Source organism: Macrobrachium nipponense, chromosome 44, assembly GCF_015104395.2.
Source record: "Macrobrachium nipponense isolate FS-2020 chromosome 44, ASM1510439v2, whole genome shotgun sequence".
Lineage (NCBI taxonomy): Eukaryota > Metazoa > Arthropoda > Malacostraca > Decapoda > Palaemonidae > Macrobrachium > Macrobrachium nipponense.
In genome coordinates, this window is record NC_087221.1 from 43693252 (window position 1) to 43713176 (window position 19925).

General features: G+C 34.4%; 1 protein-coding gene across 5 annotated transcripts in view; it reads left to right on the forward strand.

Annotated features, from left to right (window-relative positions):
• The first annotated feature begins 4540 nt into the window (after positions 1–4540).
• Positions 4541–19925, forward strand: part of LOC135204251 (major facilitator superfamily domain-containing protein 6-like) — a 41309-nt gene continuing 25924 nt past the window's right edge. The window contains exons 1-2 of one of the 5 annotated variants that reach the window (XM_064234371.1): positions 8336–9940; positions 9974–10142. In XM_064234371.1, the coding sequence (XP_064090441.1) occupies positions 9659–9940; positions 9974–10142 (451 nt within the window). In that variant the 5' untranslated portion in view covers positions 8336–9658. Of the gene's footprint in view, positions 4814–8334; positions 10143–19925 lie in introns of those variants that run through there. The other 4 variants (XM_064234368.1, XM_064234370.1, XM_064234372.1 and 1 more) reach the window with 4 other exon arrangements.

Genomic DNA, 19925 nt, shown 5'->3' on the forward strand with positions numbered 1-19925 from the left:
CGAGGAATAACTGAATATGTACTTTATTTCTAGGTTGTTTTTAGTTTCATTCTTAAATGCATAAGCAGGACGCATTGCTTTTCTAGCTTGCAAGTCGAGAATGGATTCTTTTTCAGAGGAAACTTCGTGGGAGAGTAGAGCAGCATCCAGAGAATTGTTGGTTATTGTTCCAGGTACGTTTTCAGCTTATGAGGATTCTGCCACCATAAGTGAGAGCGTCCCTCAAACAATGATTTTTCCAGGAAATCCGACAGTTCCGGAGAAACTCGGGCATCTCATCGTATTCTGAATCGAAACATCTCTTGTTTTGTAAACTTTAGAATGTCTCGTGTCTGAATTCAAACTTCTCTCGTGGTTGAACTTCTGTTATGTGCTAAACTTAAGAATGTCTCGTGTCCGAATACAAACTTCTCTCATGTTTAAACTCGAACTTCTGTGTAATGTTTTAAACTTGAGAATGTCTCGTGTCCGAATTCAAACTTCTCTCATGTTTAAACTCGAACTTCTGTGTAATGTTTTAAACTTAAGAATGTCTCGTGTCCCAATTCAAACTTCTCCCATGTTTGAACTCTAACTTCTCTTATGTGTTAAACTTTAAGCATCCTGCAGTACAAGTTAGAATAAGTTGTATAGATTAAATTGAACTTCTTGATTTATTCAGTATAATCAAGTTTGTTAGTCAATCCTAACTCGTGGATTAACACACCAAGTCAGATTACATTCCAGATCTTTGTTTAAACATCACACAATTCATTCTAACTTGTTAATAAAAAGACGAAAAGGAAAGCATGCAAGGACCTAGTGACATTATCCATAATTTCAAGAAGAAGACTGAAAGTAAATAAAAAGAGTCACTAGGCGGGAAAGGGGCGGGCCTTGATGGGACTTTCCTTTTCGTTTTAATCGTGAAATTTTGTAAACAAAGTCGAGAGGAAACAAAAGGAGATCGAATTCCAGGACATAGCAACTCTTCATATGAAGACCAGTAGGTTTGATGCTAGTATTGTAAGATGAAGCCATTGTTTATTTTGTACTTACAAAACTTTTTCTCTCACCAGATATGTTATAGGTTATTTTATGTGTATATATGTGATGGATCCTATGTATTTCCTTCCTCGTAGCGTAAGATTCTCAATAATAGACTACACACGGAGCCGAGAAGAATTTCTCTCTCTCAAATCGAGACGAACCAGCAGCTCAAAGAACAACGGACGACGAGAAGGGAAGATCGCTGACCTAGGTACTTTTGATCTTATGTGGATTAATTCATAAGAGAAAGCGTACCTATCCCAGAGATTTTCCATTTAGACACCCCGGCTTCGAAGGCAGAGATCTTTATACGCAAACGGTGGAGTATGTTTTATGCGATTTGTTCCAAGATAGGCGTCACGTGAATTCTGTACTGAATTGTGATCGGGGACAGTGACATAGCTTCTCATTCATTGCTATTTTAGGTATGATTGCCACTGAGAGAACTTCAGAATCCAAAAGATGAAATAAAAGAAGAAAATCTCTTTCACATAGGTTGTGATAGGTGGGGCCCTTGTTGACTGTACTCAAGCAGCCTCTGTTCAATTTAACTTAAGGATATAAACAACAAGAATTGAAAGGATGAAAAGGAAAGCATTCAAGGATCTGGTAACATTTCCTAATCAGTTGAAAAAAAATAATTGAAATGTCAGAATTTTGACTGAAGGTCATGTCAAGTTACCAGGTGGGAAAAAGGAAGGCTTGGGTGGGTTTTCCCTTTCAATCTTTCTCGCGTTTGTGTGTAGATTTTTTAAAAGTAGGCCTAGTAAAAGTAGACAGAATACCAGGGGACATAAGGTAAAGATTTAAGCTCACTATTACTCACTGCATTTTCTCTTCATTAAGAGGTTGGTCACTTTTAATTTCACTGGATCTAGTTGGTTTTCCTGTAAATCTTTCAATGTTTGTTTTTAATTTAAATTTGTGAGCTTAAGTCTTAACCACAACCCCAAGTTCTCTGCGGGAGAGTGTAATGACGTCACGGCATCCTCCAAGAGGACGTCCCAACACCTCCAGACACCGCAAGCGGTCGTAGAGAACTTTGTTTCAGGATTATTTTCTCCAATTGTGACAGTAGATTCATTTGGTGAAAATAACTCCGAGGCAAAGTTCTCTCTCTCCTACCAGATCTGTTCCACGAGATCTTCAGCCAGAGGAAGACTAAGAAGAAACCCTCCTCAAGAATCCTAGGTTTGAGTCGAAGCTATTACTGTTCTTGGCACTTCCCAGTCATGTTAAGTTTCAGTCCATGACTAGGAGAGCCTAAGATGGTGAGTCCTTTGACAAGCAGCGAGCGTCACTGTCGCCGTGAGATGGAGCGGGCCTATGAGGTAGTTCTGCAACCACTCTGCACTTCAGTTCGTCTAGTGTTTAGATTGCACGGAGCATAAGTAAGCCTGCCAATTGGAGTTACCTTAGTAATTATGTATTCATCTTTGTGAGAAATGCCTCGATATTTACTTTAACAAGACTTTTTTTATGTAGTAGTTTTAAAAAAGTATTACTGTAAGTCTTTGACCATATGATACTCTGCATGAAATCATGGCAAGCTAACTGTAATTCCGCCTTGCACATAGTAACCATTATCCTAGTCTGTGAAGAGAAACAAGCAATGTCACGCCCCGATGCTTGGCACAATCACGCAACATCGTCTGTATATCAGCACAGATCAACGCCCTTTTGATGATCGATGTCGTGCCCATTTTGAACACCTGTCGAAGAGCTGGACGAAGCCACCGACACAGATCAGGTGACATACTCCAACTGATTCGAAAGGGGGACATTCTGCATATTGGGAAGGTGTCCTCTTACGAATCAGCTAGAGGTGTCATGCTGCAGTCTTCGGAAATTCCTTGTTTTTTTTATTTTGGAGACGAGCAGGGAGTGCAGTCTTTTCTAAATGGAGTTAAAGGAAAACTTCAAAGTTCAAGGAGTTTTCATAGTTACTGGGTTATTTTTTGACCGGATGTGAAAGTGAATCATTTGGCGAAAATAATCCTCTAATTATGAACTCGTCTACCTACGGACATATTTTTTTTGTAAAAGGATAGATAATTGTTCTAAATAGTTCTCGTAACTTCCTTTAAAAAAATCTTTATTTTGAAAACTCAGTACTAGTAGGTGACAGCAAAAGGTAGATTAGTTTTTAAACCTTATTTCTTTTCTATTGAAAATATGCATTTTGTTTTTCCAAATAATACTATATACTTCAGGTATACACCGTGACTTCCCCAGAGGCCAGAAATCAAAGGACTTCAACGGATGAGCAATGAAATTACATGTCTGATATATGATATACATAGTGTTTTTATGTACGCATTCAAATATGCCATTAACTAAAATAAATTGTCTCTACAGATGCAGTAGAACTTTCAACAAAAAACATCCTGTGGTGGACAACAATTACGTGAAAGAGAGAGAGAGAGAGAGAGAGAGAGAGAGAGAGAGAGAGAGAGAGAGAGAGAGAGAGAGAGAGAGAGAGCCCGTCTGACGTAAGGATCGTGTTTTTTCTTCTCACTGATTTTGTTTTTTAATGCTCTACGTAAATGCCCATAATGTTTACTTACTGGAATCAAGCAGCTGCTGAATTGAAGTAGGATACTTTGCAGAAAAATCATGATTATGAATTATTTTACTTTATTATGGAATATAGTTTTCTAAGACCTGTCTAAATGATCTATTCTATCTAAAAAAATCATCCTACTCTTATTTACAATTTTTCTCGATTAGTTTTGAACATGAATTTTAAAAACTTTATTTTTCCTATCGTGATTTAGTTTTCGATGCTGTGATTGTATCATTAAAGGTAGTTTTTTTTTTATCTAAAAAATAAATTCCGCTTTTGTTTGTTTATGTTAATGTATTACAAAACATTCAGTTTAAAAAAATGTCTGTCATTTTCATTTGTGCATGCATTCTTTCTGGGGTAATTATACCTAAATTAATTTTAGCAGTTGCAAAGATCAAATATGCACTTTTTTTTTTCCAAAACCCGAGTCATATAAACATGGACAGATCTACGTGATAGCCACCACGAACGTTCAAAGAAATAGAATGCAGCACATATGGAGGAAACAATGGAGATACGAGATTATACAATGACAAGAAGCGAATCCCTTTACGCTAAACAAACAGCAGGATCATACTATACACACACACACACACACACACACACACACACACACACACACACACACACACATCACGCCCTGACACATCCACACGCATAGATGTCTTAACTTGAGGTATGCCAAGGCATATTGAACGTTCATTTTAACGACCTTGAATCGCTGTGATGACGTAATGAAACTCTTCGAATTTTACCATTAAAATCAAAATAATCATTTAGTAGGGAAGATGCTTAATGCTCTTTCAAGGATTAATCTAGAATTCTTTTAATCCTCAAACGACTCTCCAGCAGCATCGTCGACTTGAGAATGACACATAAATAACTTCATGAAGGAGTCGTTTTCAGCAACACATCCTGAGGTAACCCTTGTCCAGTATTTTGTGTCTCATTCTGTTCCCGTAGCAGAGAGGTTAAGGTCCTTATTCGCTTGCTGCCGCTGCTGCAGCTTCTCTGTTACCTCCATTGCCATCTTTCATCTCCTGGTTATCAGGGTACATCTTGGTTTAGAAGCAATTCAGTTACCCACCTAATCTGCCAATCTGCCAAGCTTCTTTTCCCGAGAAGTAGGATATTGAGAGCATTCGCGAGGACTGCATGAAATCACGATTTTCCTGACATTTTTTTGCACAATTTAACACTTCTTCAAAATGTCAAGTAAGTGATACCTGATTTTTTTTTTGCCTTCTCACATCTTGTGATTAATAATCAATTTTTATGATTAATATCTGTTAGAAAATAACTAACACACAATCACGTGTCCTCGTTTATTTCTGGGTTCGATCCCATTGTGAGTTAGCAAATTAATCCTGATGTCATTTCAATGTTGTATCTAGGAAGTGTCGTATTAGTTTACAGAGGACTTATTCGTGAACTTGCTTCTTGATGACCTTCGTGGATTTTCATAAACTTTTATACATTTACATACATGAAATTTATTGAAATTTATTCATGATTTATTCATGTCTATTTCTGTTTCATTTCCTTGACCGTACGGGAACTACTTATAAATGAGGTTATACACCCACATTTCGTACATTTTTCTCTTGATGTCACTCACTCTAATTATATTAGATTCTCTCCCTCATTCATAATTCATTTAATTTCTCCTTCGTGTTCTCTATTCAACAAAATTTCCACTTAAGCTGTTTTTTTCTAACGCTTTTATTGTGAACCACCGCCGTCAACATGAGGCTTGAATACATAAGGTTTGTTCCTATGCCTTTATTTTTTGCCTCTGATCAATATTATTGGTCACGAACTTGTAACTCGTAGTTATTCTGGGGCACGAGGCTGCAGTAGGTGTCAAGCGTTTGAAGTCTGCTCTTCGAAAGTTGGACTGGAATCATCACTTTATTTTTTAAAGGTTCAAGGTCAATAGATCCTATGAGAATGGTCATTCCTTACTTAAAGCATCTAGTGTATTATTATTATTATTATTTTTTTTTTTGTCTGTCACAGTCCTCCAATTCGACTGGGTGGTATTTATAGTGTGGGGTTCCGGGTTGCATCCTGCCTCCTTTGGAGTCCATCACCCTTCTTCTTATTATGTGCGCCGTTTCTAGGATCGCCCTCTTCTGCATGAGTCCTGGAACTACTTCAGCCTCTAGTTTTTCTAGATTCCTTTTCAGGGATCTTAGAATCCTGCCTTGTGTTCTTATGATTATAGGTACAATTTCTACTGGCATCTCCCATATCCATCTTATTTCTATTTTTAGGTCTTGATACCTATCCATTTTTTCCCTCTTTCTCTTCAACTCTGGTGTCCCATGGTATTGCGTCATCACTATTATTATTATTAATATTATTATTATTATTATTATTATTATTATTATTATTATTATTATTATTATTATTATTATTATTATTATTATTATTATTATTATTATTATTAGTTTGTATTATGCAATCATCGTCCTTATTATGGTAGACTTTTTGCAAACACTCCAAACTGCCACAGCTGTCATAGTATTTATCTGTAGTTCATAATTTTATAAAACAGATTAGTTATATGTTATACTATCTTGTTCAATAGACATGCCTCTAACTCTCTATACTCTCATTTAAAGTCTTCAAGTTAATATTATTGGTACAAAATCTCCAAATTCGGATATTCGAACAGGTAAGCGAAACCTGTTTGAGAGTCCAGTTAGTTATCTAAATTCAAGGGTTTCCAGCTTAAATAAACTGAGTGAAAAACCCTTCGACGTTTATTTTCTAGGCGAGAAAAGGGTTGTCTTGTAACCCTTCGATCTCTGAGGGAGAGGATTGTCTGGATCTGCGTATTTATCAGGAATGTATCAAAGTTTGAGTGTGGTTCAACATTTATCTTATATACCTGACCAAAAAATATAAGCCAAGGCTACTCGCAAAGCCTCCTCATAGGTACACATACACAAGCTTAGGTCCTGCACAAGCTATACACTCATACACAAAACACTTGCATACACACGCTTCAGGTAGTAGGTTGGCTAAGGCACCAACCGCCCGTTGAGATACTACCACTGGGAAGATCAAGGCCCCAACTCAAGACTGGCCAGTACAGTCCATTGTTGGGGATCCCCTTTCCAGTCACGGTTCCTTGTTTCTAAGCCTGCACCTACACTTGAATAGTCTGGCCTGTTCTCCACTACACTTCTCTCTCTCCCACATACACCTGACAACGCTGGAACACTCGCTAAACTTCTGACTTTTTCCAACTCGTCGACTTTTTTTTTGTCTCTACTTTGGTTTTGTGAGTTTGAGATATGAAGTTCAGGAACTTTAGAGTCACTGTTTGTAAATACCGTAATCAATCTAGTCCCTAAATTAAGTCTTATTTATTCCTGTAGATCCATCTTCCACCTCCATGGAGTCTGACGAAGCTTCAAGTGTTTCCACAGCCTTACACTTCATCCTAAAAAAAAAAAAAAAAAAAAAAAATAGGAAAACAAAAAAATCTTTAAAAAATAGTAAAAAATAAAAAATCGTAAAAAAAAATGATTCACGCACAGACCCCTACTGTATGTGCTACGTAAGCACATTTATTTTTCGTAGTCGTCCACAAAAACAAATGCTATATGGTATTTGCAAGCAAAATTTTACATTCTTTCATGCGCAAGCAACACGCATTCATTTATGGTCACTCTTCCAAGCGTTGTACATATTAAACAGAAATTAATTTCGCTGTTTGACACCTGTAATATATATATTTTATGTATGTATATATATATATATATATATATATATATATATATATATATATATATATATATATATATATATATATATATATTATATATATATATACTATATATATAATATATAATATTTTATTTTATTTTTATATATATAAACATATATAGACAATATATTATAGGTATACATATATATAATTATATATATATATCTATATATATATATATATATATATTATAAATATATATAATTACATATATCTATATATAAATTATATATATATATATATATATATATATATATATATATATATATATACATTTATGTATATATAAATATATATATATATATATATATGTATATGTATACATATATACGTATATATATTATGAATATACATATATATATATATATATATATATATATATATATATATATATATATATATATACAAAATCTTCATAACATGTAGTACAATAGAATCTTCATAAGATACAACGCGGGAATCCTAAATACAAAGCTTTTCAAACTACGTACTTAAAGATTCCTTAATTGTTTTTTGTGTGGGGGGTGGGCGGCTGTCCAAATTTGACCTAGAATACTCAATTCATAAAAGACAAAGAGAGAGAGAGAGCGCGCGCAAACATCGTCTTAGTTTTCTTTCCAAGGTCATGCATAGTGGAGAGGGGCACGTTCACAGGATCAACAAAAGTTGCTAAAAACCGCCATTTGTTTACGTTCGCTTACAAATATTTCAATCCTGTGTTGCAGAGTTTATTCCTTTATATTTTGGCTCTTTGTAGTTACTTAGTAACTTTATAACTGCGTAAAATTAATAATTAGAAAGTTTTTTGTTAATAAAATCTCCTCCTATGTCGACACAAGTATATCATCGAATCATTCCAACGCAAAAATTAACTTTGAATATTCGTATATACCTCTTATGTTTCGGACACAGCGAATTTCGTGAATACATTCTTAAGAATTCGTCTCGAGAGAATGTTAACTTTTATTTGCAAGCGACTTGTCAGAATTCGCAGAGATATCTTAAGCCGTTACATCATCTGCATTCGTCTTAATATTCGATCTTAAATGACAAAGTGGCAACTCGTCCCACGGCTTATCCCTTTAGTGACCACAACGAGCAAGTATGTAGTGATCATTCCCAGCTCAGGATAAACTAAGCCCTGGATTTGAATACTTTGAAAAATTTAAAGGTGTAAGATATTAGATAAATTTGTGGTATGTCATGGGAAAATCTGGCTATGTTAACGACTGTTCAAGAGAAATTCTAATAGTTGAATCGCCCAGTGCAAAATTCTGTTGCAATTCGAAATTTCAATCATCGTTTGCAATTCAGGTGGGATCGTCCAGGATACATAGAAAAACTGTGATTTCGTATTCCATTTCCAGCTGGTGTTTTTGGAAAATATACTAGAAACATATCATCGCGAAGAATTCATTTGTCTAAATTTCAAAGTGTGGTGTAGCTAATCAGTGTTGCTAAGCGAGCTTTTATAATTATCAATGCGCGGTCTATTCCCACGTTATTAAATTTATCTGACGATGTGTCCCTACCGGAAGGGTGGAGACCATGGCTTCAATATTTGTGTGCTTTTTTTATAAAATTTTTCCGTTCAGAGTCATTTATAAAATTGCTTCCAGTGAAGAATACAGTCCTCTCTTTATCAGTGAACAAGTTTTCCTATTGTGTCTGTTCTACAACATGATACTCGTGCGTGTCTTTCACAACCAAATCCCTTTGTGTTATATCTACAACCAGAAATTTTGCCATGGCCTCTACAACCTGATAGATTTATGTCGTTCCACAACCTAATGCTTTTACATCGTTTTTACAATCAACTATATTTCCGCGGTTTGTACTATTGTATATAGTTGTGTTGTCATTAAAACCTGGAATATTTGTCATAGTGTTATAAATGCATACACGTGTACGTAGGTTTGCGTGTCTTTATGCATATGCGTATTTGCTGTATAGAGATACAAAATTCACACCAAAATTGTTAGATTTCTAATGTTTAAAATTTTACTTGCTAATCATTGGACTACCACCTGCAGTTTAAAAGTTTTAAATTATTTTATCTTTTCGGACACTATAGTTACTCATGGCCATTCCAACCAGACTCCTAAGTTTGTTGCAAGTTTCTAGATCTTTTTTTCCATCGTAACAGACCCCATTGTGACCCTTGTCCATTAACAACAGACCCCCAGGGTTTGCATCTAATTTTTAGGCATTGTATCAAGCGGAAATGTAGGAAAATTGAATTAAATATAATCTTGCGAAGATCTGAAGAGGAAGGGAACATGAAATTTACGAAAGAAAGCTCCCTCAGTGGCAACACCGATGAAAATGAAATTGTAGAAGCAGAAAACGAATTAGAATCAATTTGTGACTCTGACAAAGATTCAAGTAGCGTAAACGCCACACCTGGTGACGATTCTAATCAACTAACACATGTAAATGAGTTTAATATTAGTGAAAATTCCGCTATAGAGAAAAGTGATAGTGATACAAACGGCGTGATTAATGAAGGCTTTGAAGGGGTTCATAAAAACCTTGGTGAAGATTCACACAATGGAGGTCCAGTAGGAAATAGCGACGTTAGCAACACAGATCTTGAAGGAGACGCTATCAGCGGGAATAGGCCTTCAGCGGGTGAACACCCGAATATCGAAATTCACCCCGGGCACGTCAATCACATTTTGGACATCGAGGAGAAGGATAATAATCATCAGCGAGAGGTGAAGAGGACATCAGGTGAAGATGGAGGTGAAAGCAAAGAGAAAGGTACAGTAAATATTACGTCGTTGAGCTTGACTGGAATTCTTTGAATTTTGCAATTTTGGTTAAATGTTGGTTGTCACCACAGAAGTGTATATATGCGCATATATATGTGTATATATATAGACGTACGTATGTGTGTATATATATATATATATAATATATATATATATTTTATATATACATATATATTATATATATATTATATATATATATATATAATATATATATATATAAAACTTATATAATCATGTATCATATATATATATCCATGTGCATGTATGTTATGTAGTATGTATGTATGTCATTGTATTGTATTATTGTATCGGTATAGGTATATACATTATAACTATATAATATTTAATATTCTAATTAACTATATTAATATAATATTTATTTATATTATATGGTTATATTGTATACTATACTGTTAATATGTAATAAATCTATGTATGTATATTATACTATATATATGTTATATATATATATATAATATAAGATACTAATAGAGATTCGTTAATATATGGAAATATATAAACATGTATATATGTAATATAATATTAAATATGTATTTATATTTATATAGATATAATTATATATCTATACACATAACATATATATCTATATCTATATAGATACATATTTATATATATATATATATAATAGTAATGTAATATAATAAATATATATTATATATATAACATATAAGTGCTACTTTAACATCTACCTGCAGAATGAAGGATTACCCTTTGCTGTGTAGATTACTTCAGCAATTTCAGCTGATGGATTTACCCACACAGGAAGCTATAACACCTTCATAGTCTCTTGCTCTTAATTCCTAGTTATACCTCTGAATTATACGTGCACTTTCATTAGCCATTCGTCTTCATTCGTCTTTTCATTAGTGCACCATTTCATAGAGAGAGAGAGAGAGAGAGAGAGAGAGAGAGAGAGAGACGCGAAGTTTCTCTTAGTGTAGTGTGTTCGTATCTTTGTGAAAGAGAGAGAGAGAGAGAGAGAGAGACGCGAAGTCTCTCTCAGTGTAGTGTTCGTACCTTTGTGAACGAGAGAGAGAGAGAGAGAGAGAGAGAGAGAGAGAGAGAGAGAGAGAGAGAGCATTCAGCCTGATCTTCTAGGTAGTAGGCTGGCCAAGGCTCCAACCGTCCGTTGAGATACTACCACTGGAGAATTGTAGGATTCCTGTAGGGTTGGCCAGACAGTCTATTTTAGGGTCCTTCTCCAGTCACGGGACTTCTTCTTAAGCCTTCACTTACACTGAATACTCTGGCATATTCATGATACGTCTTCCACTATCATCATACACTTGACAACACTGAATAAACTTTATAAATTTCATGTCTTTGACAACACTGAACATACACTGGAAATTGTACTTCTTCAGCAACACTGAACATACACTGAAATTTACACATATTTGCCAACATTGAACTTACATTAGAAATTAAACTTCTTTGCCAACTCTGAATATACATAGGAAATTTGCCAACACTTGATATACATAGGAAATAACATGTCATTTCCTGTCGTCACACACTTGCCAACACTAAATACACAAGGGAAATTATACATTTGCTATCATCAAATACTTGCCAACACTTAACATATATTCAAAATGACACATCTGCTATAATCAAACGCTTGCCAACACTTAACACTGGACATTTTACATGTGCGATCATGGAAAGCTTACCAACACTAAACATACATTAGAAATTTTACATCTGCTATAAACGAACACTTACCAACACTTAACATTGAAATCATACATCTGCTATCATCACATGCTTGCCAGCATCTAACACTATAAATTTTATATCTGGATTAGAAACTATACATCTACTATCATCAAACACTTGCCAACACTTAAAACTAGAAATTTTACATCTGCTATCATCAAATGCTTACCAACACTTAACATGGATTAGAAACTATATTACATCTGCTATCATCAAACACTTGCCAACACATAACACTATAAATTTTATATCTGCTATCATCAAATTCTTACCAACACTTAACATGGATTCGAAACTACACATCTTCTATCATCAAACACTTGCCAAAACTTAACACTATAAATTTTATATCTGCTATCATCAAATGCTTACCAACACTTAACATGGATTCGAAACTATATATCTGCTATCATCAAATGCTTACCAACACTTAACATGGATTCGAAACTATACATCTCCTATCATCAAACGCTTGCCAACACATAACATGGATTAGAAACTATATATCTGCTATCATCAAATGCTTGCCAACACTTAACACTATAATAATTTTTATTTTAATCTGCTTATTCAATTCAATGCTTTACCAACACTACATGGATTCGAACTTTTATATATCTGCTATCATCAAATGCTTACCAACACTTAACATGGATTCACTATACAATCCTATCACAAACGCTTTGCCAAACTACAATGGATTTTAGAAAACTATATATCTGCTATCATCAAATGCTTGCCACAATTTTCTTACCAATGGATTAAGGAAAGTATACCATCTTGCTAAAATCATCCAAACATTTTTAACCAACACTTAAAACTAGAAATTTTACATCTGCTACCATCAAAAGCTTACCAACACTTAACATGGATTAGAAACTATACATCTGCTTTCATCAAACACTTGCCAACACTTAAAAATAGACATTTTACATTTGCTACCATCAAATGTGTACCAACACTTAACATGGATTAGAAACTATACATATGCTAACATCAAACACTTGACAACGCTTAACATGGATTAAAAACTATATATCTGCTATCATCAAATGCTTACCAACACTTAACATGGATTCGAAACTATATATCTGCTATCATCAAATGCTTACCAACACTTAACATGGATTTGAAACTATACATCTCCTATCATCAAACGCTTGCCAACACATAACATGGATTAGAAACTATATTATATCTGCAATCATCAAACGCTCGCCAACACTTAACACTATAAATTTTATATCTGCTATCATCAAATGCTTACCAACACTTAACATGGATTCGAAACTATATATCTGCTATCATCAAATGCTTACCAACACTTAACATGGATTTGAAACTATACATCTCCTATCATGAAACGCTTGCCAACTCATAACATGGATTAGAAACTATATTATATCTGCTATCATCAAATGCTCACCAACACTTAACATGGATTCGAAACTACACATCTTCTATCATCAAACACTTGCCAACACTTAACACTGAAAATTTTACATCTGCTATCTTCAAATGCTTACCAACACTTAACCTTTATTAGAAACTATACATCTGCTATCATCAAACACTTGCCAACACTTAAAACTAGACATTTTACAGCTGCTACCATCAAATGCTTACCAACACTTAACATGGATTCGAAACTATACATTTGCTATCATCAAACGCTTGCCAACACATAACATGGATTAGAAACTATATTATATCCCGCATCAAATGCTTCCCACACTAACATATAAAATTTTATATCTGCTACCATCAAATGCTTACCACACTAACATGGATTTCGGAAACTTACATTTGCTATCATCAAAACGCTTGCCAAACACTTTACATGGATTAGAAACTATTTATTATATCCAAATCAAATTGCTTACCAACAACTTAACCAATGGATTCGAAACTTTACATTTGCTATCTTCACATGCTTTGAACCAAATTCAACACTATAAATTTTATATCATGCTACCTATCAAAATGCTTACCAAAACATCTTAACATGGATTCGAAAACTTTTATCACATTCTGCTATCATCAAATGACTTGCCAACAACATTTCTAACATGGATTAAAAAATAAACTATTTATATCCTGCTATTCATTCAAAATGCTTGCCAAAAACATTAACATTGGAATTCGAAACTATAAATTTTTATCTCGCTATCCCATTCAAATGCTTACCAATCACTTAACATGGAGTACTAAAAACTATATATCTGCTATCATCAAATGCCTTACCAACCACTTAACATGGATTAGAAAACTATTAACATCTGCTACATAAATGTACCAACACTTAACAGGATTAGAAAAACTTATATATCTGCTATCCAAATCAAATGCTTCACCCACACTTAACATTGGATTCCGCAAAATTTTCTATTGCCATCACAAATTGCTTACCACAATTAATATCAATTTTAAATATCGCTTGTCCATCAACTTGCTTAAACCAACACTAACAGGGATTCGAAAAAACATATATTCTGCATCATCTAAACTGCTTACCAACACTTAACCAAAACAATAAATTTTATATCTGCTAATGCATTCAAATGGTTACCAACACTTAAGAAACAATAAATTTTATATACGCTATCATCCAAATGCTTACCACAACTTAACGGATTAGCAAACTATATTTTACTGACATTAATACCAATGTTACCCACACTTAACAGGATTCGAAACTATATATCTGACTATCATCAAATGCTTGAACACTTAAACATTAAAATTTTTATATCTGCTATCATCAAATGCTTACCAACACTTAACATGGATTCGAAACTATATATCGCTATGATCAAAACTTACCAACACTTAACATGGATTAGAAAACTATACATCTGCTATCATCAAATGCTTGCCAAACTTAACACAATAAAAATTAATCTGCTATCTCACATGCTTACCACACTAACATGGATCGAAAACTACTATTTTGCTATCATAAAATGTTACCAACACTTAACATGGATTCGAAAACTAATATCTGCTATCATCAAAGCTTACCAAACACTTAACTATGATTAGAAAACTATATATCTGCTATCATCAAAATGCTTACCAAACAATTAACATGGATTCGAAACTTTATAACTCTGCTATCATCAAATGCTCCCAACACTTTAACATGGATCGAAACTATATATCTGCTATCATCAAATGCTTGCAACACTTAAAACAAAAATTGTATATCTGCTATCATTTAATGCTTACCAACACTTAAACCTGATTCGAAACTATATTCTGCTATCATCAAATGTTCCAACAACAACATGGGATTCGAAACTATCTATCTGCTATCATCAAGTTACAACACGTAAACATGGATTCGAACAACTATATATCTGCTAGCATCAAATGTACCAACAACTTAACATGATTAGAAAATATATATTGCTATCATCAAATGCTTACAAACACTTACATGGATTGAAACTATAATCTGCTATCATCAAATGCTTAACAACACTTAAACAGGATTTAGAAACTATATATTCTGCTATCATCAAAATGCCTACCAACACTTAACATGGATAGAAACTATCTATCTGCTATCATCAAAGCTTACCAACACTTGAACATGGACTTAGAAATATATCTCGGGTACACGCAAAATGCTACCAACCAATTAAATGGATTCGAAACTAGATATCTGCTATCATCAAAAATTGCTTATCCAACCCAACACGGAACACTTAATAAAGGTATATCTGCCTATCATCAAAGGCTTACCAACACTTAACATGGGAATTCGAAACTATATATCTGCTATCAGCAAATGAGTTACCAACACTAACATGGATTAGAATCTATATATACTGCTATCACAAATGCTTACCACACTTAACATGGATTTAGAAACTATATATCTGACGCTATCATAACATGCTTACCAAACTTACTTTCTGATTCAGACCTTAAAACCTATTATCTGTTACATCATCAAATGCTTACCAACACTTAACATGGATTCGAAACTATATATCTGCTATCATCAAATGCTTACCAACACTTAACACTATAAATTTTATATCTGCTATCATCAAATGCTTACCCAATTATTAACATGATTCGAAACTATATCTGCTATCATCAAAATGCTTGCCAACACTTAACATGGAATTATCTATATATCTGCTTATCACTCAAATGCTTACCACACTTAACATGGATAGAAACTATATCTGTTATCATCAAATGCTTACCAACACTTAACATGGATTAGAAACTATATATCTGCTATCATCAAATGCTTACCAACACTTAACATGGATTAGAATCTATATATCTGCTATCATCAAATGCTTACCAACACTTAACATGGATTAGAAACTATATATCTGTTATCATCAAATGCTTGCCAACACTTAACATGGATTAGAAACTATTTCTTTTGCTTATCCATCATGCTTTATATCCATCTTAAATGCTTGCCAACACTTAACACTATAAATTTTATATCTGCTATCATCAAATGCTTACCAACACTTAACATGGATTCGAAACTATATATCTGCTATCATCAAATGCTTACCAACACTTAACATGGATTAGAAACTATACATCTGCTATTAACAAACACTTGCCAACAATAAAACTAGAAATTTTACATCTGCTACCATCAAATACTTACCAACACTTAACATGGATTAGAAACTATACATCTGCTATCATCAAACACTTGCCAACACTTAAAACTAGAAATTTTACATCTGCTACCATCAAATGCTTACCAACACTTAACATGGATTAGAAACTATACATCTGCTATCACCAAACACTTGCCAACACTTAACACTACAAATTTTATATCTGCTATCATCAATTGCTTACCAACACTTAACATTGATTAAAAACTATACATCTGCTATCATTAAATGCTTACCAACACTTAAAATGGATTATAAACTATACATCTGCTATCAACAAACGCTTGCCAACACTAAACACAGGAAATTATTCATCTGCTGGGTCATCAAAAGCTTGCCAACACCTAACATACATGAAAAATTACACATCTGCTGTCATCAAGAGCTCGCCAACAATACATATACAATAGATAATACACATATGCTATCATCAAATGCTTGCCAACACTCAACTCACATTAAAAATTACACACTTGCTATCACACGCTTGCCATTACTGAACAAAGACTAGTATACATATCTCCTGGTTCCAGACACCTGCCAGCACTGGCTATACATTAACAATCAAATAAATGCGTTCCATCATCCCACTACACCTGACAATACTAAGAACACACTGGTAGTTGGTGATACATCTTCTACCAGGCAATACATTACATATACATTCTTTTTTTTTTCCTACACTCTTGACAACATTGAATACACATAGGCCCTTTCCATTATTCTACCACACTTGACAATACTAAAAACACACTGGTTCCTGGTCATACACCTTCTACCAGGGAACACTGAATACACATTAGGAATTACATATACATTCCCATTTTTCCCTACACTATTGACAACACTGAATACACATAAGCATTTTTTCCTACACTCTTTACAACACTGAATACACTTAGGCATTTTCCACTATCCCACCACACCTGACAATACAAAGAACACACTGGTTCCTGGTCATACACCTTCTACCAGGGAACACTGAATACACATTAGCAATTACATATACATTCTCCTTTTTCCCTACACTATTGACAACAATGAATACACGTAAGCATTTTTTTCCTACACTCTTCACAACACTGAATACACTTGGGCATTTTCCATTATCCCACTACACCTGACAATATTATGAACACACTGGTACCTGGTCATACACCTTCTACCAGGAACCACTGAATACACATTAGCAATTACATATACATTCTCCTTTTTACCGACACTATTGACAACACTGAATACACATAAGCATTTTTTCTTACACTCTTCACAACATTGAATACACTTAGGCGTTTTCCATTATCCCACCACACCTGATAATATTATGAACACACTGGTACCTGATCATACACCTTCTACCAGGCAACACTGAATACACATTACCAACACTTAAAATGGATTATAAACTATACATCTGCTATCAACAAACGGTTGCCAACACTAAACACTGGAAATTTTATTCTGTTATCATCAAATGTTTGCCAATACTTACTAACATAGACTGGAAATTATTCGTCTGCTGCGTCATCAAAAGCTTGCCAACACCTAACATACATGAATAATTACACATCTGCTGTCATCAAGAGCTCGCCAATACTCAACTTACATTAGAAATTACACACTTGCTATCACACGCTTGCCATTACTGAACAAAGACTAGTATACATATCTCCTGGTTCCAGACACCTGCCAGCACTAGCTATACATTAACAATCAAATAAATGCGTTCCATCATCCCACTACACCTGACAATACTAAGAACACACTGGTAGGTGGTGATACATCTTCTACCAGGCAATACATTACATATACATTCTTTTTTTTTTCCTACACTCTTGACAACATTGAATACACATAGGCCCTTTCCATTCTCCTACCACACCTGACAATACTAAATACACTCTGGTAGCTGGTCATACACCTTCTACCAGGGAACACTGAATACACATTAGCAATTACATATACATTCTCCTTTTTCCCTACACTATTGACAACACTGAATACACATAAGTATTTTTTCTTACACTCTTCACAACACTGAATACACTTAGGCATTTTCCATGTTCCCACTACACCTGACAATACAAAGAATACACTGGTAGCTGGTCATACACCTTCTACCAGGGAACACTGAATACACATTAGCAATTACATATACATTCCCATTTTTCCCTACACTATTGACAACACTGAATACACATAAGCATTTTTTCCTACGCTGTTCACAACACCGAATACACTTAGGCATTTTCCATTATCCCACCACACCTGACAATATTAAGAATACACTGGTACCTGGTCATACACCTTCTACCAGGAAGCACTGAATACACATTCTCACAACACTGAATACACTTAGACATTTTCCATGATCCTACTACACCTAACAATATTATGAATACACTGGTAGCTGGTCATACACCTTCTACCAGGAAACACTGAATACACATTAGCAATTACATATACATTCTCCTTTTTCCCTACACTATTGACAACACTGAATACACGTAGGCATTTTTTTCCTACACTCTTCACAACACTGAATACACTTAAGCATTTTCCATTATCCTACCACACCTGACAATACAAAGAATACACTGGTAGCTGGTCATACACCTTCTACCAGGAAGCACTGAATATGCATTAGCAATTACACATACATTCTCCTTTTCCCCTATTCACTGACAACACAATATACATAGGCATTCTTCCAGTATCCCAACACACCTGACAACACTAAGAATACACTGGCAACTACCTACACATACATCTACCAGACAACACATACATAATCCTCTTTCCTACATACCTAACAACACTGAATATATGTAGGCATTTTTCCATTATACCAACACACCTGACAACACTGAATACACTGAATAACTGGCCATACATCTTCTACCAGACAACAGTGAATACACATTAGCAATTGCACTTTTCACCTTTTTCCCTACACACCCAACAACACTTTATAGAATGCAGTTACTCCGCGGAATTTTAACCTGAGGATTACTAACTTCTACTAGCCAGATAAGGGGAGAGGGTGGCCTGAAATGGTGTGCTAGGAGTTTCCCTGAGAAGAGATAGAGAGACTCTGTAAGCCCCGGGGAGCACTGACCGAAACAATACCCATAGAAGGGAAATAAAAGAGTTCATCTTCTTGCAGAGAGAAAGAGGATCTATAGATTGTAGTTTTCTACTTAGATTGTATTTTTCTATTGCATATATTTTTATTTTTGCCTATTTATTGCCTAATTTATTTCCTTAATTTATTTCTTTAATTTATTTTAATTTATTCCTTTAATTTATTAGTTTAATTTATTCATTACTAGTCTTCACTTTACCAGTCAAAACTGACTTGGGAATTA